Genomic DNA, 26,798 nt, shown 5'->3' with positions numbered 1-26,798 from the left:
ACTTGAAACTGAAATGAAGACTAGAAAGAGCAGTTAAGTATGAGTTTGCAGGACTCACCTGCAAATACTCTGTAGTTTATCCTTGATGATAATGACACAACGATTTCTCAACGGTCTTTCTTGGGCATGGGCTTGGGTGCCCAGGGGGACGGGGCCCCTGTGCCAGATCTTCTGTGACAGGTGAAGTGACTGATTTCTTGTAGGAAAAGAGACACAAAACAACCATAAAGAGATACAAAACGGCCAGGAGAAGACTGGACTCTTTTGGCCTGGGTGTCTTGCTCTTATGCAGCATATAGGAGAGTGGGGAGCCCATGGGAGGGGGCCCATGGTCTCATAATCTGTCCATGTTTTCATCTGATTCATGACTGATTTCTTTGGAAAAAAAAAAAACAGGTGTGCACAAGCGCCACATACTTCATTCATATACCTATTTGACTTTATTGGCCCCTGAGTAAAGGCCAGTGAAAGGGCCTTAAAGCGCAGGGCGTCACAATGTGCACTCCCGTTTCCGTGCGTTACGTTATCACTGGACACACCTTAAGGCTGACCAAAGTCTGTGTGCTCAGGGCGGACTTTGGACTCGAGGGCTTTGCCCCCTGAAATCTCTCCGGAGTGATACCTCTGTCGTTTTCTCCCTCCTCTTGGCCAGCGGTCGGCGGGCACGTGAGAAAGTTTAGCAGCTGTTTGACCGGGGCTCGTCGCTACGTCACGCAGCATCTCCGCTCTGATTGGCTGCCTCTTGTGCAACCGTGCAGTTGTATAAACTCTGCAGTTTGAAGGAGTTGGCAGAGTCTCCTGCAAGGGATCGCATCAGCCTCAGTGGGGGGAAACTCTGCTGAGCAAGGGAGGGAAGGAAAGGAGAGAAAAAAGAGGCTTCACCGGTTTCTGCACACTTGTCCCGCAAAAGTGATTTAGAGATGCAGAGCTGCGCCAGGTCCTGGGGGGTCTTCTTGGCCAAGTCGGTGAATCCCGGCGCACCGTGCAGGCATCTGAGTGACAAGAGCCGCATGGTGTGGAAACTTCAGTGCCGGGTCGGAGGCAGCGGGGCATCCCTGACCACAGCAGCAGCAGCAGCCCGGGGTCTGAGGACGTCCGCAGCCGCCTCCTCCAGACAGATAGAGAGAATACTGCCCAGACATGATGATTTCGCGGAGCGGCACATCGGTCCAGGTGAGAGGGAGAAGAGAGAAATGCTGGATGCTCTGGGTATCGAGGTAAGATTTTAACCACTCATCCCTCCTAAAAAAAAAAAAATAAATAAATAATTTAAAAAAAAGACATCCTTTCGCTTTTATCCAACCCAAATTTCAGCATGGAAAGATTCGCTTTGAGCAGTATATCTATTTCTTTATCTTTATTAGACATTCATGGCCACGTTTTCCCGCTTCTATTTATTAAAATGTTTTTTTTTATTTCCACAGTCGATCGACCAGTTGATCGAAAACACAGTTCCAGCCTCCATCCGTATACAGCGGAGCATGAGAATGGATGATCCAGTCTGTAAGTTTGTCTTCATTTCAATCTATTTTTTTTTTTTTTTATTGATACAACATCTTTATGCCACACACACACACACACACACACACACAAACACACACACACACCCCTCTGCTAAAATACTGCATGATCACCGATACAGTCAGTGCCAAACCCGATTTCCAAGGCTAAATATGACCAAAGTGTATGTAAAAACAAGCTGTTTATCCCACTGTCCTCCGGCTGGTTTGCATGGTGAGGTCCCCCCCCCCCACATTAAACGGGCGTTAAATGAAGCCGAGTGAGTGGCTGAAATGTAGGTTGCACCTCTATTGTGCGCCGCGGAGCGCACTCCCCTGTTAAGTCTTCCTTTGAACATATTTGGAGTTGTTTTTGCGAAACTCGGCGAGCGGCACCAATCTCCTGTTGGGAAGCCGATGCTCATAGGATGGCAACTGGAGTGTAAAGTTTAGCCTTCAGCTCCGGTCCCAAGTCCAGTTCAATCTGGTTACAGCGTTCACATTACATCACAGCCGAGGGGGTTCCTAATAAGGTGACTTTGTGTGTTTTGCATGGGATCTGCCTGGATCTGCTTTTTTTTTTCTTCATGTAGATTTCAGCACCAGATTCAGTCTTCCTGCTCAGTCTTTATTTCCTGCAGAAAATACAAGACAGAGACAGAATAACGGGGCAGTTTTATTAGAGGCACACACAAAGAAGAAATCAAGGCAATGATTTAAAATAAATGACTTGAATAGTTGATATAATCCTTCTCTGAAATCTGCTGCTTCTCTGTCATTTGTAAGCACCGTTGAAAGCTGAATAAATGATGCCTGACTACATAGATAATGAGTGTTTTCAAATGCAAATATGTTTTTGCTTGGAGTGAGGCTTATGTTAATTTGTAGAACTGGGGCTGTCATTATTCTGAGTGTGCAGATGTGCACAATGAAAAGGAATGCAGAAGGGCTGGGAAGCATGGTTCAGAGCAACACCTCCAATAAAGACAAGAACATCTTTTCCCGTATCGTTGAATAGGATCGTATAATAATAATAATAACAATCACAGATAATAATACTAATAATAATATCACAGCCAAAGTAATCTAGTTGCTGTTTGATGCAATAAAACCTGCTCCATTGTTTATGGATTACATGAGACAAGACTCCTCAAATGTGTCCAACAAAGCCCTCAGTAACTAAGTTTATTAATTTTTAACCACAGCTTGAAATCAGCAGAATTTTGTAAAACAATAACTCAGTGTAATAAAGGCTGAAACTTATTATTATTCTCATCATTGGTTAACATCACAGAAGCAATGAAAAATGCCTGTCATAATCCCCTAAAGCCCAAAGTGATGGTTACACATGTTGGTTTGTTTGACTAACAGCCTGGGACCCAAAAGTAAACAATTATGATCTCATAAAACAAAGAAACAGCAAATAGTGTAAAAGCCAAAAATGACTTTAATCAGTCAACAAATAGTTGCTGATTAATTTTATGATAGATTAATGGATGTTTCAGCTCTAAAAACGATCATGTCACAATATAGAAAGTCGATTAAATTGAACTTTAAATTAATACCCAACCCAAGCATAGTCTTTCTTGCATATTCTAGGTGCGATAAGGTGTGTGGAGAGACCCTCTGATTGTGTGCCCTTAATAAATGCTGACATGACTCTTGTGCAGAGCCTCTAATGACTCTGCCACCATAAACGCTCATGAGATTAATAGGATTAATGAAAAGGAAGATAAAGACGCGCCTAATCCTCAGGTGCTGTGGCATTTCCACATCACCTAGTCGCTCTGATCCGCCCTGTGTCAGCCCCTCCCATGACTCTGCCGGGTTTCATAATGCAACAAGCCATGCTGAAGGAACAAACTGGAGGCCGTGCTGGTTTTCTGCTTGTTCAGCTTTGGAGGGCTTCAGTTTGCAAAGCCAGAGAGGGATTCTCTCTCCAACAATAGACCTCCTGGATGGTTCTGAATCAGGCTTTTTTGCTGCCCTGTAGAACTCCGGGACCATGGGAAAGCACTCCTCCTTACTGACACAAACTCTCACACATATACACACAAAAATACACACCAACAGCTCACCCAGAACCTGCCGATAATCCTTAATCGCTACATTTTTGTTTTCTGGACTGAATCCGACCTGCTCAAGACTTTTGCAGACTTGAATGTGCACCTTTTTAGCCTTTTGAAGACACTGTAAATATCCACTTGTATACTGCCTACGGTCTCTCTCACCACCGAGGACCGGAGGTGTCTTTCTTCTCCGAAAACGGGAGTAGTCAGGGCTCTTGGTTCAGACGGGCAGTATTGTCCATTCCTTGGAGTTGCTAGGCAGCCAGGAGGGCCAGAGGAATCTCAGAAGGCTGGTTGTGCACTGGCAGAGCTCCGTCACAGCAGTGGGGAACGAGGCTAAATAACTGGCCATCGGGAAAGAAACCATATGTGTCTCGTCATTTTATTGATAGGGAGAGGGCTTTGGACAGACATGTGTTGCACATGCATTGTCCTCTCGTCTTTAGTTGAACTACAAGGTGTTTTTTTTTTTTCTTACTAACAATAAAGTTAACAGTATATTCTGTCTTATTTAGAGGGTCATACTGTATCTAAGGCAGCAACTAATGATTCTTTTCATAACCCATTCATCTGCAGATAGTTTTCTTCAAGAACTGATAGAAAACAGGAAAAAAAAAAATCCTGTGACAGTGTCCTTGAGCACACGACTATGCCATCTAATGCATCCTAATCTTTATTTTCTAATTGGAAAATAATTTAAACGATCAAAATAGATGCCAATTAATTGTCTTAAACTGGATAAGTTCGCTAAACATTGCAGCTCTAACTGTATTTGGACCACATGGCACCTCTAACTAACTGCATGCCACACTGATCTTCTTCATCCTGTTTAGCCAGTGTTTCACATGAGATACGTGACACTGTTCATCAGATCTTTGGCAATATCTTGTTTGACAGTATTAGTTTTTCTCCTGTGCTGTTTGACAGAAATGTTCATCCTAAATTGTAACTGTGTTGTAGGGGGCGGGCAATGTAGATAAAATGTATCATAGTATGTTGTTATGTGTATTGTGACATATGACATTTTCCAGAAATTCAATTGAGAAACAGATGAGAATGTCTTTTTGTTGTTGTTGTGAATCTAGTGAATTAAGTACTGAAATAATAAGGTAAGTCATCATATTGAGACATCATGCAACCTAAACATTCCCATAAATCCTCCCTGTTAATTGATTTGCAGTATGACCCAGAACGGTCACATAAAAGCAGCAGGTAGACAAATTTTATTGTCACATAGTATATATTGATATAGTTTCTAACCCTGCTGCCATTCAGTGACAGACCCGGAAAACTCAGTCATAATCACAAATGAATATGAGACTGTGTAACTTTTATAAGAGGAAACAAGTGGAAAGTTCAACTCCATATAATTAAACAATGTCAGCAAACTTTCGTATAAGCTCCAAGACTTCATGACTCTTACTGTTACGCTATGTCTGAGCTTGTATTAGTACCATTGTCATATAGTTACACTGCCTTGTTTTAAATATTTTACAGGTGAGAATGAGATTCTGGAGTCTTTACAGAAGATTGCATCAAAGAACAAAGTATGGAGGTCCTACATCGGCATGGGCTACTACAACTGCTCAGTGCCGCCGCCCATCCAGCGCAACCTCCTGGAGAACGCAGGCTGGTGAGTCCCTCACCTCAGGTGGCCTTCCCTCAGGAGAAAACCTACGGAGAGTTGTATTTGGCAAAAGCTTTTTGTTCCCTCTGATACGGTCACAGCTAACTAATCATGTTTATTCATAAAGTTTGGTTTCTCATTTGAAGGTAAATTGCTGTGGTGCACAGTAACGTGACTTTAATAGGAAGCTGTGTGACTTGAGACTTTACTCACGTGAGATCTGATGATTTACTTCTCACATGCAAAGATTTTCTTTGACCCAAAACCGAATCAGCAGTCCTTCCCCACATTTTTTGTGAGTCACAGGATTGGGAGAGACGTACAATGCATTCCACTGTCCTGTCTCAGCTCTTTGAATACCACCAACTTTGTGCTATTGTTCTCGTGTCCAGACTTGCTCTGCTGATTCATTACGTGCATCTTGTTCTCAGGGTGACTCAGTACACTCCTTACCAGCCTGAGGTCTCTCAGGGTCGCCTGGAGTCACTCCTCAACTACCAGACCATGATCTGTGACATCACAGGCTTGCCTGTGGCCAACGCCTCCCTGCTCGACGAGGGAACGGCTGCTGCTGAGGCCATGCAGCTGTGCCACAGGTGTTTACAGCATTACAAAACAAGCAGTGATGAGGAGAACAATCTTTGCTACTCTTGTTGTGTTGCGAGATGGAATCTAATCGCATGAGTTAACGATAATTACTGAGCAAATTGCATTAGATGCAGCAGCAGAAGATTCAATTTCTAAGTGGTCAGTTTTACAAGTGACTATTAATGTTAAGACCTTTATGCAAACTGCTTCTGTGCTGTTAGAAGCAAAAGCGCTATGAAAAATAGACCAGAATACACTTGGTTCAATTCATGATGTCATCTGTATGTTGCCTGTCAGGTCTTGAGTCACAGTGCTTTGTCCACAGTTGCCTCTCTGACCAGTTATTTGTGCTTAACTCTCACAGACAGAACAAAAGAAGGACTTTCTACATTGACCCACGTTGCCATCCTCAGACCATTGCTGTGGTGCAGACCAGGGCAAAGTATGTGCTCCACACACAGACACACACACACTGTCCTGTCAAAACAAGTTATTTATGTAAAAAAAATAGCAAATGGGTGAGCAGGAACATAAATGTAATATATTTTATTGCATGAAGTACCTTCAAGCTTTGTCCGTTCTGTTGCAGCTACATTGGGGTGAAAACGGTGCTGAAGCTGCCTCATGAGATGGACTTCAGTGGGAAGGATGTGAGCGGCGTGCTCTTCCAGTACCCAGACACTGATGGCAGGGTGGAGGACTTCACTGCCCTTGTGGACCGTGCACACAAAGGAGGGGTAAGAGAAAGTTCCCACAAGAGTAAAGCAAAGTACAAGTGTCATTAGTGTGATTTCCAACCTGGTCGTTGAAATAACCGAGGGTAACTGTTCCTATTCAATCTTTAATGCCCCAAAAATGATGTAATGTGATTTTTATCAGTGTCTCTGACCAAGTGTCCATGTCCAATATCCAAATTTCACTGTCAAGATTTCTGAAGAAAGTGATTGGATGTATCTTTTCACTGCAGCTCTGCCTAAAGTTTTACACTGATGACGCAGCTGTATATTTACATAGAAGAACTGGCTTTGAGAAGCTGTAGTCAGAGGGCTTGGATGTGTGTAATCTACTAACAAGATTTGTCAGGTTACAGTTATTTTATCATTGGTTGCAGTGTGAGAAATCCCTCACTGGATGGTTACAACCAGTTAGTGTCACAACTGTAAAACACATGAGATTAATCAGAAGGGTCTTTTCATGACCATGTTTCACTTCATATTTCCAGGCCCTGGCTTGCTGCGCCACAGATCTGCTGGCTCTCTGCGTGCTGCGTCCTCCCGGGGAGTTTGGTGTTGATATTGCACTGGGCAGCTCCCAGAGGTTTGGGGTCCCTCTCTGCTACGGCGGTCCACACGCTGCCTTCTTCGCTGTTAAGGACAACCTGGTCCGGATGATGCCTGGCAGGATGGTTGGCGTCACCAGGTGAGACGTAACATTTTGTTCCCTGGGAGGGGAGCTCATTTGACACTTTATAAAAATGACAAAGCGTCATAATAAAATCAGCGGAGGAAACTCAAAAGCGTCCTTTGGGAACAGGTTAAAAGAAACATATATTTACATTTCAGGGACGCAGCTGGTAAGGAGGTGTATCGGCTTGCTTTGCAGACCAGGGAGCAGCACATCCGCAGAGACAAAGCGACCAGCAACATCTGCACAGCACAGGTACGACCCGGGATTATTTGTAGTCGCTGTCAGTCAATGAGCTGCTTTGGAAGAATTTTTTTTTTCTTTCCCCCCCCCCATATTTTAGATAATTATGTGTTTGTTTGTATTTTTGAGTCAAACAACATTTTTCTCCCTGTTGTTCATCCTCCCAGGCTCTGCTCGCCAACATGGCTGCTATGTTTGCATTGTATCATGGTCCTCAGGGACTCAAACACATCGCTGAGAGGACACACAATGCTGCTCTGGTCCTGGCTGAAGGTAGATGTCGTCGTTTTTTTTTTTTTCCACTTCAAATCCAGCTTGTATTGATTCAGTAGCAAGATCATTTCTGGAAGTAGACATTTCTGCCAGTTTCCTTTTTTCCCCCCCATTTTCGTCAACATCTTATCAATCTAAGATGAAACATATGACCTGTTAAGCAATAAAAGAAGAATTAAAGTATATGAAAAAGGTGTCAATTTGTGGGGAGATATGTCATTATTTTGTGTATGTCTGAGCCAGTGTGCATGGATGAATGATTGAATAAAGGCTTAAACAGTTACTTCATTACTTCATGGTGAAAATGCAAAAAATCTAGTCCAGTTCCAGCCTCCATGAATAAATAGATGCATTTATTCAGTTATGTATCCACAGAAAGAGTAAACGGTGTGTAACTGTTGACCCCAACGCTCTGTTTCAGGTCTGAAGAGAGCGGGACACCGGCTGCACAGTGAGATGTTCTTCGACACCTTAAAGATCAACTGTGGCGTGGCGGCCAAGGACATCCAGGAGAGAGCCGTGCAGAGGCAGATAAACCTGCGAGTCTACAATGAGGGAGTGGTGAGACTGGTTTATGTTGTTTTAACAATCTTAACTGACATGGGGGGGGGCATTTTTAGGATATAATTTGCAAGGGATGTTTTGCTATTGTTGCAGCAGTAGATGGTATCACAAACAAACAAACTGATACAGAAAAAAAACAAAAAAATTCTCTTTTCTTTTCTTTTCTTTCCTTTTCTTTCTTTCTTTTTTTTTTTTTTTTTAATCAACAGGTTAGAAATCAAGTTAGAAACTACTCTTCCTTTTACTGACAGACACACAGAGTCATTTGAATGTTTGTTAAAGGTGAACAAAATTTGATTTCCCAACCGTCCGTGTCACATCCAGAGTGTCTTTGGGCATCTGCTTTTCAAGGACAATGGGAGTGAACACTTTCACTCTGGGGATACAGAGTGTTGCGGTACAAAGAAAACATTGTTGTCAACCATATTAGAGTTAGTTTCAGAACTCTTTAGTAGTTCTGTTGATTGGATCTAATCTTCAAATCTAAATAAATGACTAATGGACTCAACCTATGCTTTTCTAATCTCATCACACATATTCACACAGCACTTTTTTCTGGCGCATACAGGGCTTTTTCTATCACACACACTCATGATACGTTGGGAGCATTTTGGCGTCCTGCCCAAGGACACTTTGACATCCGGGCAGAAGGAACCGGGCGTTGAACACCCAACCTTTCGGTTTGTGGATGACCTGCCCCACCTCCTGATCCACAGCCAGCTCCAGTCCTATCATTAAATATGGAGAAATGTGTTTAGGCAGCAGCAGAACAGAACAAGCTGCACAAAAACAAGAGCGCTTGGATACACTTCATATCTCTCACTACTCAACTAAAATGCATTCAAGGGACAAATCACAACCAAATCTGAAGATTCCTGTCAATCACTCTGCAAAGAAATTTTCATTTCTGTGTTTAAATATTTTATTTGACCTTTTTATTGTATTTTTTTGGGTCATGTTTTGCAACTGTGCTATCGTCCTGCATTGGGGAAAAGATATGGAGATTCAAAATGTTTTTATCTCTTTTCTCTCATCAGCTGGGTGTCTCTCTGGATGAGACGGTGACTGAGAGGGACTTGGACGACCTGCTCTGGGTCTTTGGCTGTGAATCATCAGCTGTACGTTGATTGTTGCTCACTCACCGATTGATATTTTATCTGATGTCATTTAGTGTGAGTCTGTGTCTTTCCTTCCCGGCCAGCATAGTGATTGTCATTATTATTTACAGAGGTCGCTTTGAAGTAAAGCGCCACCTGCTTTAATTTGAAATGCTAAAATTTCCAGGAGCTGATCGCTGAGAAGATGGGCGAGCGGGTGAAGGGGATCATGGGAAGTCCTTTCAAGAGGACGAGCAAGTACCTCATGCACCAGGTCTTTCACAGGTTGGTTTTCTCTGTTAAATTGCAACACTGTAGCACTCAGTGTAGCATTATACTAATGATAACACACTGCACAAACGTGATATGTGTTTATGCCTTTATGACATGTAGGGCTAAGAATAGCAGAATACACTGATTTTACCGACCACAGCTCCACTTGCCTAACATGCCGCTGTTTTATTACTTCCATAATCACTACATTACATAACTGACGAAAATGGGGGTTTTTTTTCAGACTTTTCAGTGCTAGTTGTTTGATACTGGTGTTAAATCAGTTTTTTTTTTTTTTTGTGGTGTAACAAACAGGTCGATTTGCTTCAGAGCATTTTAAGAACTTCATTTTCTCCATTTTCATACAATAGTTGTGTCATTAATTTCTGCAGCCCTGAAAATGCCCTTAAAAATAAGCATGTATCTGGTTTTATTTATCACACAAAATAAAGGCTGTGGTTTTTTCTGATAGAATTAAGTGTTTTTCAAACAAATTATGTCTGCAGTCGAAATGTTTTTTCAGTAGTTGAGGAACGAGAGCAATAATGGCAACACAAGCCTCTCTGCTGGCAGCTAAAAGTGGACTTACACATACACTTACACTTCTGTTCAGTATTTCAAGGTATAAGTCAGGTAGGTTTTTCTAGGCATCTTGGAGGACTTGCCTCAGTCCTTCAGTGGACCGTGTGATCCCAGACTGACATCATGGTGTTAGATCAGGACTCTTTGGGAGCCAGACCATCTGCTTCAGGACTCCTTGCTATTCTTGTCACTGAAGATGGTTCTTTATGACTCTGGCTGTATGTTTGGGATCGTTGTCATGAATATGATCAGACGCCTTGCTGGTTGTATTACTTGAGGATAAGAATCTAAATATCTAAAATGTCTAAAACCTTTGCACAGTGTTGTGGTTTTTAGTCAAACTTCCAACTAATGCATTCAGTAACCAGGCTATTGATCTTACATTTGCTTGTAATCAACTAGCACAACAGAGAATAATATGCCCTTAGTTGAACCTGCTCCTGTCTTTCTGGTTAATCTTTCTTTGCAGTTATCACTCTGAGACCAACATTGTGCGATACATGAAGCGCCTGGAGAACAAGGACATCTCCTTGGTGCACAGCATGATACCACTGGTTAGTGCCACCTGAAGTCAAACGAGATGTGTGAAGTTGAAATTCATATCATGACATATGCGAGACATATATGAGGTGGTGGTAAAATGTTTTCTTCTTCAGGGCTCCTGCACCATGAAGCTAAACAGCTCTTCAGAGCTCATGGTGAGTAATTCAGTAGATCTGAAGACATCGTCAGAACAAATTGCATATCCTCAATCCTTACACAAAGTAGTTTTGGAAAGTTTTTTCGACTCTTTCCAGCTCACTTCTGTCCTCTTCTTCTTCTTCAGCCCATCACTTGGAGGGAGTTTGCCAACATCCACCCCTTCGTGCCTCTGGATCAGGCTGAGGGCTACCAGACACTTTTCAGACAGCTGGAGAAGGATCTCTGTGAGGTGACGGGCTATGACAAGATCTCCTTCCAGCCAAACAGGTAAGAGCACAAACCTGTATAAATATGTTGCAGCACAGACTCTTATTTAAAACCACTTGACTGTAAACTCTTAGTCTTGTTTTTCATTTTCCAGTTTGTTCTCAAAAAGGTTTGAAGCTGCTAAAAGTCATCATTTAACAAAAAGTTGAAACTGTGTCCTTCTGTAAATTTTTTTTAGCTAAAGTTATATGAGAATGACTTCATTCAGTTGTTGAGTAGAGGAAATCTGTCGACAGCCAACTGCTCTGGCCTTATGACCTATAGTATGTGTGATTTTAGTAATGTTAGACATTTGTCACCCTTTGCTCAATATTTTACCAACCTGTTCATCTGTTAATTGTGCATTAGCTCGAAGTGTTAACACAACTCTGATTGAGGTTAGAAAGGAAGAAACAATATATATAGCTGATAAAGACACGCTTACATCATTCGTCTATCACCATGAACCAGCAGCAGTTGTTTTATGAATAGCACACTGTGCTACATTCTCTCCCCTTTTGGTAATGTCTGCAGACTGGTCTTTGATCTGAGGTAAGGGTACGTGCATACGTGCGTGTGTGTGTGTGTGCGTGTGGTACATGACCATGGTGTGTTTGCCTTCCAGTGGTGCTCAGGGAGAATATGCTGGCCTGGCTGCCATAAAAGCGTACCTGAACTCAAGGGGAGAGAGCTCGAGAACTGTAAGTGTGCTGCTGTTAAGAGGGGGGGGGGGAAAGTCCATTTGCGCTTCAGTCATGCCAAAAATCAGTATGAATTTGTGTTATGATCAAATTAATAAGATTTAATAACACTCCAGCCTTTTATCTGATTCTGTCTCCCAGCATGTGTTTTTGTTTGGGGAGACTTAAGTTTCCAGATTATCTTCACTGCAAGCAAACAGCACAAAGGAATGTTAGGATTAAAGCCATGTTCACTTAACCTCACAAATCTGGTGGAAAATATACTTAAAAAAAATAATTAGACATTTAGAAAAACATGCTTATTTGCGTTCTAGCTGAGAATTGATGAGATATGAAATACAGCTCTTGTGTATGTGCACGTAATAGGAAGCTACAACCAGCAAACAAACATAAATTGTGGTAATTACCTAGATTTACCAGACTTACAAACCTAATTAAAAGTGAAACACTGATCCCCGTTTTTAATAAGGACGGGAGTTCCTCGTAAAGCAATAATTTCTGTGCTATTCTTAGACACATGTTCTGTCAATTTGGCGCTGCTACGTAAGGACAAGTCAGTCAGTCAGTCAGTCAGGTTTATTGTTCAGGGCTACAGAAGGTTTCAGGTATGCTGGTTAGAAATTCCTCCAGTATCCTGACATGCTGATTGGTAGTAGCTCAAGGACAAGGCGAGATAAGACAACCCCTCAGATTAAAGACAGGCTGACTCAGTTATTTCTGTCTTGTACTCTTATTTGGCCTTTTTTGATAGCTCCCTCATAAGTACATCTTAGATAGTGGCCTGATCCCTTGCAACAGTCAAGGTCCAAACTAACAACCGTTTGTGCAAACAAAGGGGCTGAAAACACCGTGCTCCCACTGTAGGTTACCTGCTTCCAAGATTCCATATTTGGAGCTTTCAAGACTTTGATAACTGCAAGTCACCACTGTGATGGCCTCAGCAATGTTGTCCCAGCCAGTCGTTTGTCAAAGTTACGCAATCAACAGGTCTAAGTGCCCCAGTTTCCTTGTGTGACTAAGTTGCAAAACGGCAGAGGTGTCACCCTAATAAGGGATAAAATCAATCAGGTTATACATTAGTGCCAGTGGTGGCTGCTGACTGGATCAAACATCAACCGAAAAGAGTTACAGCATTTCCCGACACAGACTGAGCCCTTGAAAGCCAAACTCTTTTTGTAAAAAGGAAATATTTATTATTATTAATTCTACAGTAAAACAACATTGAACATGGTATTTAAGCATAGAGAGGCCAAGCCAGAACTTGTTAGCTGTTTTTGAGTTCTAATATATTTTTGCTTTAAAATATCTTCCTGTGGCTTTCTTTAGATCTCCTTCCTGTGCAAAGTAGCATTGGTGCATTGAAAGTCACTCTAGGAAATTATTTATACTGATATTAACCTATTATTGTTAAAAGCCAGTTGCTCTGCACTTAAGTCACCACTAATCCTTTGGCTTTAATACATCAACATCCTGACTTAATCTGAGGATGTTCCTGGATAGTGAGGGGTTACCCTGCAGTCATAGCATGACCACATATTGCAATATCATGTTTTTTTTTTACATACACTGAATAAAAGCATAATTTGCAGCCAGGCTACAAATGCTCAAATGTTATACTCTAAGCTTATCCAGGTATTTGGTGTTCACTCTCTGTCCTGCCACGCTGATAATTTTCCATTTCGCTCCAGGTCTGTCTGATTCCCAAGTCAGCCCATGGCACCAACCCAGCGAGCGCTCAGATGGCTGGCATGAAGGTTCAGGTGGTGGAGGTAGACAAGGACGGCAACATTGACCTGGCACACCTCAAGGCCCTGGTGAGAGTTGAACTGTTGTTTTACACATGAGGGTAGATGTACTTGTCAGATGGAGTACTTCTCAGTCTGTGAAAACAGCCGTGTGGTGTTTGAGACTTCAGTTCTTCACCCTAAAAATAGTTACGTGACATTTTGTATATTGTAGACATTTTATATATTTTGTATATATATCACAATTCTGAGGTCACAGGTTAGATTTTCTCTGACTCTGTGAATTTTTTGTTTTTTTTAAAGGGTTATTTTGGGGCATTTGCATTTGATGCCTTCATTCTAGAGTTGACAGTGGAAACATGACAGGAAATCCAAGAGAAAAGAGAAGGGGAGTGTCTTTTAACAAAGGTCTCCTGCTGGATGTGAACCCAGCTGGATTGGTGGTGGTTTATAGTCGGTGTCTTTAACCCCCAGGCTCCCGGGGTGCCCCTCCATAATGATTTTTTTTTTTTTTCTCTTCAAACTGCCTTTTCTCACAGGTTGATAAACACAAGGCGAGTCTGGCGGCTATGATGATCACCTACCCCTCTACCTATGGTGTGTTCGAGGAGCAAATCAGAGATGTATGTGATCTTATTCATGACAATGGTGGCCAGGTGTACCTGGATGGTGCCAACATGAACGCCCAGGTGAGAGAAGAAACAGCAGTGTAATATTTCCTATCTACTGTGTAGACACTAAAAAAAAAAAAAAAAAAAAGTAAATGCTGTGATTAGTAAATTATTCCTTGTTTAAAGTGATGGCAAATAGAATAAAGGTTTATAGATGTGTGCTATCATGCTATAAATAGATAACCTTTGGTCTCTATAATATGTAGATGATGGGTTTTTACGCCAATACTACCTCCACCAATCCCTGACAGAAGGGGCGGAGTCTGAAAGTCTGACTTTAGTAGCTAGTCACATGACTCTCAAATACCTGGGTAGATGAAATTGAGAGAGAATGTGAGATTACATTATATTCATCATGGAAAGTGACTTTAGGGATTTGCCAGCTACAGCTTGTCAACAAATTCATATAATAAAAGTAAGAAAGCACAAAAAAAACCACACAGTTCATTACAAAGCTAAACAAATTTCAGGGCTATGAGCTTGAAAACTGTATGTCAGTTGTAATGAATATATTAATACACGCTCCCAGGTGGGTTTGTGTCGCCCTGGAGATTACGGCTCTGACGTGTCTCACCTGAACCTGCACAAAACCTTCTGCATCCCTCACGGTGGAGGAGGACCTGGCATGGGGCCAATTGGAGTGTAAGTCAGAATATAAACAAAAAAATATATAAGGCTCAGTGAACTAAAGGAAAGAATGTTAATTAACTTTGTTTAATTTCCATTTACACACACACACACATCTGCATGTTTACTGTGCAGGCAGGTAGAAACAAGCAAACAGCATCACATCTTTAAAACATTAATGTCCATAAAAACTTTTAATTGTTTTTTTTCACATTTCTGACATCTAATATACATGAAGATAGAAATAAAAGTTAAAGTTTTGTGGGGAAAAAATTCTTAGTTTTTATTTATTAATAGTTTAACAGTCAAAAACCAGGACTGTGCAGTTATGGTTTGATCTCAAAAATGCTCCATCTCTGGTGGAAAATAGTGTGTCCATCACTGACTGTCTGAATATGTAAACAGGTTTTCACTCTTTGAACCTGACCGTTTGTTGCCATGACATTCATCTACTCCTTATCAGGAAGGCCCACCTTGCCCCATTCCTGCCGAGCCACCCGGTGGTTGCCATGCAGTCGGTCAACACCAGCAGCTCGCTGGGCACCATCAGCGCCGCCCCCTGGGGCTCCAGCGCCATCCTGCCAATCTCCTGGGCTTACATTAAGGTCAGCACAAGCGATCAGGGATTCTTGCACGAATCCTCTTCACTTTAATTCTCTAGCCGTACCAATTCAAAGGCACCTGGATTTGCTTTTTTTTTTTTGTGCATGTTTAAATATTTACAGTACAAAATATCAGCTCTTCTCACATTTCGACCTCTTTGAGTCTTCACATGTCGTTGTCACTTATGAGCTGTGAAAGTCATTTGGCTGTCATATGACATATGACACATATGTCATAAACATGAACTAAAGTGAAATGTCAGCACTACATTGTGAGTAGCTAATCAGTGTTTTCAGGACACTTTATTACCGTTCATTAGGAAGGAGTGCTACGATTAGATACGTGTATATTAGAGAAAGGGGATAGATGCCTGAGACCTGGATTTTTTTTTGAAGTGCGTCAAATGAAAATGTTTCATGGACATTTTAGCAAAACCTGAGCTACATGACTGAATGTGTCATCAGTCAGTAACGCAAAAATCAGATGTTACTGTCTGCACCAAGAGAAGTTTTGTTACCATGGGTCTGAATATTCAAATGATTATATTCTGTATTAATGGATGTGTCGTTTTATTGGGGAAAAGTAACTGCTGACATCACTGCTGTGTGCGGTGTTTTAGATGATGGGATCCAAGGGACTGCTTCATGCTACAGAGGTGGCCATCCTCAACGCCAACTACATGGCCAAGAGGCTGGAAGGTCACTTTAAAATCCTCTACAGAGGCAGGAAAGGTATGGCTTTAAAGGCATTGTTTCACATCTTCTCTCTACACTTCCAGGGTTGACTTCATGCTATAATCAGCTTATCTTAGTTTAAAACTGTTCTCCCTCATGCTCTTGTGCTGGTCTGAACAGGATTTGTAGCCCACGAGTTCATTCTGGATGTGAGGCCATTCAAGAAGACGGCCAATGTTGAAGCTGTTGATGTGGCCAAGAGGCTGCAGGATTATGGTAGGCTGAATATACATTTTGTACCTTACTTCTGGCATTTATAACCAGCAAAAGTTCTGATATCTGGGTGTTTGTAACCCATATAATATAAAGATTTGGGTTTTTTTTTTTTTGTTTTTTTTTTAATTTTGTGCGGGTGTCCAGGTTTCCATGCGCCCACCATGTCATGGCCGGTGGCAGGTACACTCATGATCGAGCCCACAGAGTCGGAGGACAAGGCAGAGATGGACCGGTTCTGCGACGCCCTGCTTGCTATCCGACAGGAGGTCGCAGACATCGAGGAGGGAAGGATGGACTCCCGCATCAACCCGCTCAAGGTACGCTGCCGGGATAATTTGTCTCTTTTGTTTGGCATGAAAAGATGCACTACATTGGCTGATATAAAGGCTGCGACATCTGCCATCTGATGACCGTGTGTGTGTGTGTGTGTGTGTGTGTGTGTGTGTGTGTGTGTGTGTGTGTGTGTGTGTGTGTGTGTGTGTGTGTGTGTGTGTGTGTGTGTGTGTGTGTGTGTGTGTGTGTGTAGATGGCCCCTCACTCTTTGGCCTGCATCTCATCCTCCAACTGGGACAGACCTTACTCCAGGGAGTTTGCTGCTTTCCCCTTGGTGAGTGTCCTCATCTCTCTGACTTCTCAACACACTCCCTGCTAAAACTTTCCTGTTTAACAAAAGGCCCTTTAGAGATGGAGGTCACGGTCTTTATCGACCCCTAGTGGTTAGAAGTACAAACTGCAACAACATTGGAACCCACTTTCTTAGAGCGCAGCATCCTCTACAGCTGCATCAGTTTCATGAACACTTGTCACAATATTTGTTTGGATTCTAGTTTTATTGCATTTAAATGATTGTTCCAACTCAGATGTTAAGCCTGACTTATTATATTTATTGACTGCAAAGCCCATTAACCAATAATATGTTATACTCTCTTGTAGTACTTTCCTACCTCTCCAACCTGTTTATTGCAATCATCCCAAGTCCATTCAATTTCTGCTAATTAAAAAACACGTGTCACACTTATGGTTTAATAGGAATTGCAGCCAAGTAATTTAATAAAATTGCAGCCACTGTAGTTTTTAGCAAACATAACTGAAACAGAAGTAAATGCACAAATAAGCTATACCTTTGTCTACACAGACAATACTTATTAGTATGATCAATTCATTCTTGGTTACGGTGTGTTTGTGGGATTTGTTGGCTCTTTATAGTCATGTACTGTACCACTCAAACGTAGCACCGGACTCTTGAACCGCTTGACAGTTGAAGCTCCTAGTCTAAGAAGTTCAGTTTGCATTAACATCATGTTTGAAAACTGAAATGGTAAAAGCCATGGCAAAGTTGAATGATATCTGCTCATAAGTGATTACAAAGTACTTTGTGGAAATGTTTTTAAACTGCTCAAGTGATTATTACAGGATCGTAATATAGTAAAATTGTACTATATGACCTTAGTAACCTAAGTTTTTGCAAATTACAAACACTTATTTTCAAACTAACTTATCTCGTGTCTCTACCAAAATAATAAAAGAGATGGATAGAATTTTGGTAGTGTTGCTCACAACATTGAAATATTACCACCAATTCACCAGCGACATCTTTCCAGAAACATATGTACATACATGTGTGGTTTCATCTTCTCATAGAAATACTTCCAACAGTGAATCTGTGGATTTTACCCAGAGGAACATGTTTCCAGAATAAGTTGTTCCTTGACTGAAACTGAGACATCAGATCAGATTCAGAATGATAAACTTAACTGTCCCCCTGTTTCAATGCCTTACAGTAAATCACTGACTACTTTCTCACCAGTGCGTCCCCATTTCTTACGTTACAGCCCTTCATAAGGCCCGAGACCAAATTCTGGCCGACCATCTCCAGGATTGACGACATCTACGGCGACCAGCACCTCGTTTGCACCTGCCCACCTATGGAGGTCTACGAGTCTCCGTACGAGGAGAAGCGAGCCTCCTCATAGATGCTCCCTCCGGTCCAGTCCCAATGTCCCGCCTAAGCTCTAAGCACTCAAAACTCAAGACTTGAAATGCTTGCGTGCTCAGTGAAAATGTGAGAGCAGGAGAGGCTGATGCTGCTTTGTGAAATCGTGTTAGCTGGGGCAGAAGCATTTCTGTTGCCAGCTAAGTGTGACGCTCTTACTATAGATGTAGTTTAATAAATTTGAGTGACATTAGCTGACTTTCTCGTAAAATAACAGCTTCTTCATTATTAATTTTTGATCAAATTAGGTAAAAACAAAAATGCAGAAGTAATGCTGTCAGGCTCTTCACGGGATATCGCACTAGACAGTCTTGGCTGCTATTGTTTTCTTCCGCCTCTGTCAAAGGTAGTTGTTTTTGATTTTAAAATTTCCCTGGCCAACCCTGTTTTTAACATCAGTGTCCTGTAAATTGTTAATTCCCTCAAACAGAGCCTGCAGCAGTGCAAATGCCTGCAGGAGAGCCTTGAAGCACTTTCCGATTTCACAGTGGAACAGCCCTGAGCAGTCACCTACTTTCTGTGAATGGGTGTCAAAAGTCTGAGTTGGATGTTGGGACTGGGTTTTGTCTGATTGCACCCTCTCGAACTTTGATGGACCAAAGGTGCAGCTTCTGAGTCCGCTCTGTAACACACCTCTGAAATACTGTACTTTGAGCTGAGTACAGTTCATTTTTTGACTCCCAGCATCTTATAAAAATGCCCTTGGTGCCTCTATTCTGTTGTGTAAAATAGCTGCCTTTACATTCCCTTTTTTTTTTCACCCAAATATGACAAAATATAGCAGTTAGTTTCCTTGTAGGCTTTTGTTAATATGCATCTTTAGTAAGAAAATGTTTTAAAGTATGTTGTGACATTTGTTGGCTACATAGAAGATAGTCTTAATGTTAATTTTAAATGAATTATTTTCTAATCTGAATGTTTTGTTCGTAGAAGAAAAAATATCTGTATTAAACATTTGTCTTTAAATGTGTATTAGTGTGAATGTTACACACACACACACACAGGGAAGCTGGGAGTTCTCATTTTGGGCAACACTGCTATCTTGTGGTGATTGGGGGGAATAGTTTTCAATTTCTAACACACACACACACACACACAATCACAATCTTGAGGTGATATAAAAATAAATATGTCACAATTTCCAAAAGCCCAAGTTGATGTATTTAAGTGGCTTGTTTTGTTTGACTAACAGACCAAACATGTTAATCAAATTCACATTTTCAGAGGCTGGAGCCAGTGGATTCTTGGCATTTTTGCTTCAAAGAAAAAAAAAAAAGCACTTGCACTACAACTAAACTGTCATAGATAACGCAGATTAAATTCCTTTCAATCAGCTAATTGTTTCAGCTCCAGTGGAGGGCTTTAGCCATGTGAAACCAGCTGAAACCGATTTGAGAATTAGGTTGCGTAACTGTTCTTTAACCCCTAAGCAATCTGTACAGCACATACCACAGATTCCAAAATTACACTACAAATATCCTCATCCTGGTATCAGTTTCACTCTGCAGTGGACAGCTCCTGAAAGTTTGACCAGGCTGTTTGGGATCTTTAGCTTTGGGAAAGCTAAAGATTTAATAAAAAATATAGGAAGCTGGAAAAAAATCAGATGATCGATTTATATCCTAAAACGTATTTTAACTGCAACCAGAGCTGTTGACATGAAAAAAAACATTCGATATATTGAGGCAAACCTTTAAAAACCTTAAAGGCTGAATATCAAGTGACCATTAAAACATAAAAAAGATCCTCAAAGTGTTGCAGTGGGAAACTGTGTGTATGAGAAATGGCATTACAGTACTTCATTCACAACCAGAGCTACCTGGAACTCAAGATCATCGAGCCTCTACTGATTAGGAGCAACTGATTTGATTGGACAAAATTAATCATTTTGAGTCATAAAAACAGAATACAGCCTTTCAGCACCACCGCCACCATGCCAGTGACACAGAAAATCAACACATGAAGTCATCAGAGAAATCTGAGCTGAAACGTGTCCTCAAGAGACCGTGGCTCCCCACTGTGGTCTGACCCACATGTGGTTAACAGCTGTATTGATATACCGGAGTCATATATCTTCAAGGAAAGTAAGACAACAACGCTTCTGCTTTTTCCAAAAAACACATAGCTTCAGTAGAGCCCAAACAGAGAAACATGTCCTGTTGAAAAAATAATAAGTTTGTATAAAGGCTCTATTAATAAAAATAAAAAAGACAAGGTACCGCCTGAATGATTCATTCAGTACTTCATACAGTAATACTGACACTATTACTGTCTAGAAATCGCAAGAAAAGACCAAAACAAAAACTATTCATCCTTCTAACGAGTATCACTGATATGTCTTCTTCCTCCATGCCACAGAGCTCCACTGTTGTCCAAAAACACATCGATGAGCCTCTTATCATCGATTCCTCTTGCGGCCATGAATACAAGCACATCAAGTCCCCCACAAATGCACTGTTTTAAAGATCTGGCTTCAGTAGGAACACAGGGGCTTGGGGCTGAGAGGAAGAGACAGGGTCGTACGTCTTAGGTTAAGGTCTTTTCATGGGATTTGGTCTCAATAAAACACAGTTGTATTTAGTGTTGTTTAGACCAATTTTTTTTTTTTTTTAACTAAAAACCCCTGAGACGATCAGCCCCAAAGGAAATGCCATTTGGAGACACAGTTATAATGAGTGCAGTGTTTTAGAGTTTAGCTTTGTACGTTTGGCTGCTTATTTGTTCAGAAGCTGAGGTCCTCCAGGGACAGTTTGGATCTTGCAACTTTAAATTTGTTCCAATCAAGAAAAAAAAAACATACTGTAAAATCTATACATGATTCTCTTTCTCTTTGTCTGTCTGACAGTCAGTGGCATTCAGGGTCATTCAGGTAAAACTGTCTTACGTAACAGTGTCTCACTTGACCTGTCTTGTTTCCCAGACCTCCTGCCGGCCGGCTGCCTGACAAATGTCAGCCTCCACGGCTTTTTTCCTCTGAACCAGGCGGTCAGCCAGGACAACAAACACTGCTGATGAAACGAGGCACAGTCCTGAGAAGTAGAAGGCAGCGCTGCAGTCGTTTGTCTCGTCCACCAACCAGCCTGAAATGCAGAACAAGAAACAGAAGAGAGATCACACAATTGTGCCAGGGCTGATACATAAATGATCAGATATATCTACTCCTACAGGAGGAAGTAGACCTGCAGTTTGAGCCAGTTTAGTCTCACTTGCTCTTCTGAATTGAAAAACATGTTCACACATTCATTCTGGAGAATTGATTTCGTGAGTCTGTTACAGTGATCAGATTATCCTGGTCAATTATTATTCTTTTGACCTGTGCTGCAGGTCATTTTACAAGAACGTGAGAGTGTCTCTTTTTGGAATCAGAACACAATGATATTCACAACAACAGAAAAGGGCATCTAACAAAGTGTGATATATATTTATCAGACACAATCAACAGAAATAAGATCATTATACTGCAAAAATGACTTCACTGTCTGTAATACTGCAACAGATTAAAATATCCAAAGATAAAAATGCTTCTGGTCCTGTGAGGGTGTATTTAGGCACAGTGACGCTGATCAATGTTATGGCACCTTTCCTCTGCCAGAATAAACACAGAAGCATGTGAGTGCCAGTCCTTTTGCATTTCATTTTACTTGTTCACCTGTGGCTCTATATTCAGTCTACCATGTTTTGTTTTTTTTACCTGACAATCTAAACACAGACTGCTCACCTGCAGCAGGTGGACCGATGAAGCCACCGATGCTCCTGAAAAGCATAAAGATCCCCAGTCCGCTGTCGAATCCCTCCAGGGTTACAATGTCCACGATGGAGGTGACGTGAAGGGCCACCACGCAGCCGAACAGGAAGCCATAGAGGGAGGCGAACACCACGATGGCCCAGTAGTTGTGGCTGAATGGCAGCAGCATGAGCACGACCCCAAGAAGAGTGACCACCATGGTGAGCAGCTGGAGGTTCCTCAGCAGCCTCATGTTGGCTATCCACCCGCAGAACAGCCTTCCAACCAGGTCAGCCAGCGCCAGGACAGAGAGGATCGAGGCTGGCCAGTACTTGTCTATCCCCAAGCTGCTGGCAAAGGGCACTAGGAAGAGAGGTGGGATAAAGAAACCCGCCGCTGCAAAGATGGCGAACAGGATGTAGAGGAACAGTTCGGGCTTTCTCAGCAGGGAGCTCTGAAAGATAACCGCCCTCTTTGGTGGACTGTCTTCTAGACTGTCTTTGGCGTTTTGGATGGAGCCCTGGTTCGTCTCCAGAGGTCTCATGAGGGCGCCGCAGACGCACAGGTTGAGCTGAAGGCCTCCGATGATGAGCAAGGCACCCTGCCAGCTGTACATCTCAATGAGCCACTGGAAGAAGGGGCTGAACATGATGGCGAAGACGCATTCCCCTGAGCTGGCGATGGCGTAGGCGATGGGGCGCCACCGCACAAAGTAGTGGCTCACCATGCTGTTGGCAGGGATCCATGCGAAGGAAATGCCCAATCCTGGAAACAGAAGGTGGAAACCTATCACCAACCAACCATTTTTTCTGAAGATTGGGTTATCAACCAAATAAAATGGTCACCTTCCACCCATCCAGTCAACCAGATATTTTTTGTGCCGTATGAATGTGAAAACACTGAGAAAAATCTGATTCCTAAAGAAGAATTAATAGGTGAAGACATGCAGGCAAGTCCTCACATCTGAGAGTTTTGGCTTTGCTACTTGAAAAAATTACTGAAATGAAGATTTAGTTTGTCGATTGGCCAATAGATCAAACCAGTGATCGTTTCAGCTCTACCAAGCATTGGAAAAGTTGTTTTTATTAACATTCATAAGGTTGTTTTTTTCTTGGAAATATATTTAATGAACCTCTGTCTTCATACTCTGGTGTCTCATTCTGTATTAAACCTCAGTAACAGCTGCTTTCGGTCTTTTATTTATGTCTAAGTTATTTTAATTCAAAGGTGTAAATCGTAAAATTGATCTTCATTTAATTGAACAGAAGTTGGCCTCAGATACCAAAATTTAAATCATCAGAAATTGGAGGGCTGGAGGGTCAAAACAACTTGTTTCCTCGGGGCATAGTATGCCCTAGATCCTGTAGCATAACCGAATTGCGACTGGCTCCAGGTGGCTCTGGCTGCACATCAACATTGCTCACATTAGATGAATGTGAAGCATGCTGAGTAAAAGCATCAAACCAGTTCAGCACTAAACTCTTGCTGAATCTTTCTTCCTGATAGGTTGAGGAAAAAAAAAGTGACTTCCACTCACGCAAGCTCACTGGACAAATTAGGATTTCCCAGAAACCCTTACTTTGTAACCCCTAGGAAGAAAGTAACCAAATTAAATAAGTGGTAGGCAGAGTAATATTTATCTGTAATAAATATGATTTAAAAAATAGAACATTTCAATAAGGGAATAAATAAATAAATAAAAAACTATGACTCAAAACTGGAAGTGTGATGGGCCCCTGACAGCAACTGGGATCATTGGTTCCCAAAATTTTTCACTGTTAACTCTGTAAAACAGTGTCCTCTTGTAAACTCTTCTGAACCTCTAAGACTTTTCTATCTGAATAACTGTTATTGCCCAGAAAAATAAAATCTTTTAGAAAAAAATAAAAGATTAGAGAGCAATGAATATACATTTGAGTAGCAGAGCAGTGTCTTTTCTTGTCCCAATCATCAGCTTGTGATGCCTGAGATTTATCTTGAATCTTTGAGGGCTCCAGATTACTGAAGTAAAGGGAATGCTTTCTGGGTTTCAGAGTATGTCCTGTGTGTGTACTACCTTGCAGGATGCCCATGGTGAGGTAGAGCCAGGGCAGACTGAGGTCCATAGACGCCAGCAACATCCCAGAGGCAGTCAGCAGGCCTCCGACTATGATGACCACCCTCTGAGAAAACTGTAAGGTCAGCGCACTGGCTACTGGAGCTGAGGAATGGACGAAAACAAGACTGTAAAAACACCTCGAGTTAAAAACAACTGAGAGCTTGGGGCTGAAAACCATATCTTTACCTCCCAGGTGAAACGTGGCAATGGTAGTGGAGGTGACCCAGGAGGTGGTGCTCATCAGGACCCCGAAGTGACTCTGGATGTCCAAGAAGAAGATGCCGAAGTTCTTGAGGACAGCAGCAGTAAGGCCCATGATGAAAAAGGATGACATGACCACCACCCAGCCATACCCCCCGTCAGGAGGCCCAGCGCTCCTGGACTTCATCTTCATCAGCTACTCTGCAGGCTGCTCTCCTGCCTGTGCTGAAAGGTTGTCATGCAATAAACTGATAACTCTACAGGGTAGTGCTCATGGAAATGAACATGCAAAACGCACAAAGATGCATGAACTAGCAGCTTCAAGGGCAGTCAGATAATGTAACACACTGACAATGGTATCAAGGAGCTAAGTGCATTTACTCAGTTCCAGTACTTCGGTACAATTTTGACATACTTGTGTTTTACATAAAATATATATTATTTTCCCATTTTTGGTGTACTAAACTTTTTTTTTTTTTTTTAATTATTATACTTTTGATACTTAAAATTGAGGAAGAAAATAATCCATTTGCTGGACAGAGACTTGCTAAATAAATGAAGGTGTCTGGCTAAGTGAAAGATGTTCAACAAAAACCTCAAGCCTGAAAGGGATTTGCATGATCAATCCAGTCCCCTTCTTCCTTTGTTCAGGTCAACATCATCACTCCCCCAGTCCTGTTACCTTTCCCTTGTTCATTGATTACATCTGAGAGCCCTTCCCATCTGCCACCCCCTGCTATGATGAGTCAGCATCTCCTCAGTGTATCACACCTTTAGCTCCAGTCATGCAAATAGCCTTTCTTCCTCTGTTATGTACCAGTGTGCTGCCCAATTACAATATCTATAACCACTATACGATCAGCATTTACATACTGTGTGACCCCCACCTTGTGCCTACTGATTAACTGTTCTCCCCATTCTGACCTGGATTGAATGGATTTTCTTCAACAAAGAACATTTTGCTGATGATATTGTTGTACCTTTCATTGTAATGGTGCCTTTTACACTGTTTTACTGGCACTATCACCTCAGCATCACTTCCACCACATCACATTGGTTCTGGTAAATATTTGTTAGAATGTAGGATATAGTGTTGAAGTCGATCCATTCCCCTAAAAAGGGACATAATGCGGAATTAAGGTCTCGACCTTACCCTGTAAAGTGCCTTGAGATCATGTATATTATGATTTGGCGCTATACAAATAAATACTAATAATAATAATACAAATAAAATTGAATTGAACTACACAGTGACCAGTGACCAGAATTTGATTCTTTTTGCTCCTTCATACATGTAAATAAGATTATTACATTACAAGTTAGTTGAAGCGCACTTTGCACAGTTTAGATTCAGTGTTTTTACTCGTAGATGCGTTATATTTTAAGAGTATGACCGGAGAACTCCCCCCACCGCTGCTCTGTGCACAGGGCTTTTAAACGCACTACGGCTTCTTCAAATTAAAAACATAGCTAGTAAAATGACACCCGAACAAACCCACTAAGTTCGACCAAAGAAGAAAATGATATTTTAAATTAAAGCTCACGTTTTTTTACCCTCGGTTTTGCTGCTATTCCCGGCGTCTCGGCCATATCCCTGCTCCTGGTACAAGCGGAGAAGCTCTCAAACCCATCTGCCTGTACATTCACAGTGCGCTCTTAGTCTGAAGTTTAAGGTAGTCGCATTGCATCAATAATAGACAGGTTACCGTCCGTGCAGAGGTTTGCTTTGACCCCTTCCTCACATTTATCAAGCTAGCACACACACCAAACAAACGCTAGGAATGTTTAAAGCAGATCAAAGATATTACTGTCATGAGCGAGTCCGATGTCCACCGGTCAAGCGACCTCGGCTTTGGTTAAGCTACAGCTGATCCGCTGCGTGCGCAACATCCGGATTTCAAAATAAGGGCTCGCTGTTCTAAAGTTGTGTTCTATCCAGAGGTGTGGCAACCTGCGCGCAAATGACATTTTTTTCTGAAGTGAAAAGAAGTAAATACAACCTTAGCAGCAAACAAGTTTTGAAAATGACTTCTAATGTTAATGCAAAAATAAAATAAAATAAAATAAAATTTTTAAAAAAGTCACAAAAAACGACTCTTTAAACATTGTGGCAACACTCCCCAGCCATCTGAAATCCGGAACTAATTGATGTCTGCAAAGCACAGGGGGAAATAAAAAATATATCATGGTGCCTTCACCTTGGAATTTCCACTGTCTGAAATGTCATTAGTTAGCAGTTAAGGGGGAGTGTGGAAGTTAATACAAACCCCATGTGACTGCAAAGCACCTGAAAGACGGTTTAACTGACTCATTTGTCC

The 26,798-nt window shown here is 41.7% G+C and overlaps 2 protein-coding genes across 4 annotated transcripts; one reads left to right on the top strand and one right to left on the bottom strand.

The window, feature by feature from the left end:
* Positions 1 to 785: 785 nt before the first annotated feature.
* gldc (glycine dehydrogenase (decarboxylating)) lies at positions 786 to 19,423 on the top strand. The gene is made up of 25 exons (XM_071483633.1): positions 786 to 1,217; positions 1,425 to 1,503; positions 5,066 to 5,201; positions 5,627 to 5,791; positions 6,148 to 6,225; positions 6,373 to 6,520; positions 7,006 to 7,202; positions 7,346 to 7,442; positions 7,598 to 7,703; positions 8,125 to 8,264; positions 9,305 to 9,385; positions 9,552 to 9,649; positions 10,689 to 10,773; positions 10,876 to 10,917; positions 11,046 to 11,188; positions 11,793 to 11,868; positions 13,557 to 13,682; positions 14,153 to 14,302; positions 14,814 to 14,926; positions 15,375 to 15,516; positions 16,134 to 16,245; positions 16,369 to 16,464; positions 16,609 to 16,781; positions 16,991 to 17,071; positions 18,297 to 19,423. Exons 1-25 carry the CDS (start codon positions 921 to 923, stop codon positions 18,435 to 18,437), a joined length of 3,102 nt encoding a protein of 1,033 aa, XP_071339734.1. The 5' UTR covers positions 786 to 920; the 3' UTR covers positions 18,438 to 19,423.
* On the bottom strand, positions 13,670 to 26,369 carry LOC139624485 (monocarboxylate transporter 12). 3 transcript variants are annotated; one of them, XM_071483635.1, is made up of 6 exons: positions 26,289 to 26,369; positions 24,466 to 24,705; positions 24,238 to 24,381; positions 22,176 to 22,946; positions 21,357 to 21,537; positions 13,670 to 13,792 (listed from the first exon to the last, which is right to left on the bottom strand). In XM_071483635.1, the coding sequence occupies exons 2-6, from the start codon at positions 24,671 to 24,673 to the stop codon at positions 13,780 to 13,782; spliced, it is 1,317 nt and encodes a 438-aa protein (XP_071339736.1). In that variant the 5' UTR covers positions 24,674 to 24,705; positions 26,289 to 26,369; the 3' UTR covers positions 13,670 to 13,779. The 3 variants fall into 3 exon arrangements, with proteins under 3 accessions (XP_071339736.1, XP_071339735.1, XP_071339737.1); XM_071483634.1 differs by having other exon boundaries at positions 13,687 to 13,792; positions 21,362 to 21,537; XM_071483636.1 differs by lacking the exon at positions 13,670 to 13,792 and having other exon boundaries at positions 19,596 to 21,537; positions 26,035 to 26,343.
* Between the last annotated feature and the right edge of the window lie 429 nt (positions 26,370 to 26,798).

The sequence above is a fragment of the Trachinotus anak genome, unplaced genomic scaffold (genome assembly GCF_046630095.1).
Source record: "Trachinotus anak isolate AG129_WGS33_773 ecotype Australia unplaced genomic scaffold, CSIRO_AGI_Tana_v1 ptg000008l, whole genome shotgun sequence".
NCBI classification, from domain to species: domain Eukaryota; kingdom Metazoa; phylum Chordata; class Actinopteri; order Carangiformes; family Carangidae; genus Trachinotus; species Trachinotus anak.
Note: the sequence above shows the minus strand (reverse complement) of the source record. Positions and strands in the feature narration are given on the sequence as shown.